Raw genomic sequence first — 1,359 nt, forward strand, 5'->3', positions numbered from 1 at the left:
CTGCCTCAGCCTCCTGAGTAGCTGGGACTACAGGTGCATGCCACCACACCCAGCTAATTTTTGTATTTTTAGTATAGAAGGGGTTTCGCCATATTGGGCAGTCTGATCTCAAACTCCTGACGTCAAGTGATCACCCACCTCAGCCTCCCAAAGTGCTGCGATTACAGGCATGAGCCACTGGGCCCGACCGGCATATCTTTATTGAAACTTTTGATTATTAGTGTCAGTGTGACCATAAAACTGTAAACTTTTAGAGCCAAATGCCTAATTCAGGCCTTAATCTCGTAAGTGAGAAGATAGAGGCCCCAATGTGGTAGTTTCTTAGGGCCACAAAGTGACAAAGTCGGATCTTAGACCTATACGTTTGACATTACACTAGTCTGTCTTAACCAGCTGTCTGCTTTTGGGGGTCTTAGCTGCCACTGAATTTTGAAGTGTTTATCCTTGCTGAAGCTATCCCACTATCCTTTTTGTAGCTCAGTTTTTGAAACTGTGTTGCTTTAGGTAATCTCATCAATAAGTGTTTTCTGGGAAAGGAACCAGTGAGCAGTGTTTGTGATAAAGCAAAGCACAGGGTATTTACACTGTGGAGGAAACTGCTGCATGATAATAAAAGACAAAAACCTAAAAAAGATTAGTTTGGCTGCTAAAGCATTCCTTTCCCAGCTATAACTACCTCTAACTTTTGTGAAGTTGCTGGCACAGCAGCTAAACAATTGCTTTACAGAGTTAGATTAGTGGTGCAATTTCTTCTCTTTGATCTCCCCTTCCCTCCCCGCCCCGCCCCACACACCAAATTATGGAACTACTTGTTGTTCTGGAAAGAGATTTCTCACAGCAGTAAAATCAACACTAACATTTATTGCTGTACTCCAGGATGTTTTTGTTTTATTTCTCGTCATTTAAAAAGTATTTTAAGTTATATACCAGCAGCTTAAAGTTTAATGCCATTAAAAATGGCCATCAGGTGCCTAGGATTTAGAGATGGAGGAAGGATTATTTGGGATTATGCTTCAGTATCATATTTTAGAAGGGGAGATGGAGGCTGGGTGCGGTGGCTCATGCCTATAATCTCAGCACTTTGGGAGGCTGAGGTGGATGGATCACCAGAGGTCAGGAGTTCAAGACCAGCCTGACCAACATGGCAAAACCCCATCTCTACTAAAAATACAAAAAAGTTAGCCGGGCATGGTGGTGCATGCCTGGAGTCCCAGCTACTCGGGACGCTGAGGCAGGAGAATCGCTTGAATCTGGGAGGTGGAGGTTGCAGTGAGCCAATATCGTGCCATTGCACTCCAGCCTAGGCAACAAGAGCAAAACTCCATCCCCAAAAAAAAAAAAAGAGACTCACGCCTGTAA

At 43.8% G+C, this 1,359-nt stretch overlaps 1 protein-coding gene across 1 annotated transcript in view; it reads left to right on the forward strand.

Annotated features, from left to right (window-relative positions):
• SRRM1 (serine/arginine repetitive matrix 1) overlaps positions 1 to 1,359 on the forward strand; it is a 45,002-nt gene that overhangs the window by 36,178 nt on the left and 7,465 nt on the right. The window contains exon 12 of the mRNA XM_011977911.1: positions 1,313 to 1,353. Coding sequence (XP_011833301.1) covers positions 1,313 to 1,353 — 41 coding nt within the window. The remainder of the gene's footprint in view (positions 1 to 1,312; positions 1,354 to 1,359) is intronic.

This window comes from Mandrillus leucophaeus, unplaced genomic scaffold (genome assembly GCF_000951045.1).
Source record: "Mandrillus leucophaeus isolate KB7577 unplaced genomic scaffold, Mleu.le_1.0 Scaffold185, whole genome shotgun sequence".
In the NCBI taxonomy this organism is placed as follows: Eukaryota; Metazoa; Chordata; class Mammalia; order Primates; family Cercopithecidae; genus Mandrillus; species Mandrillus leucophaeus.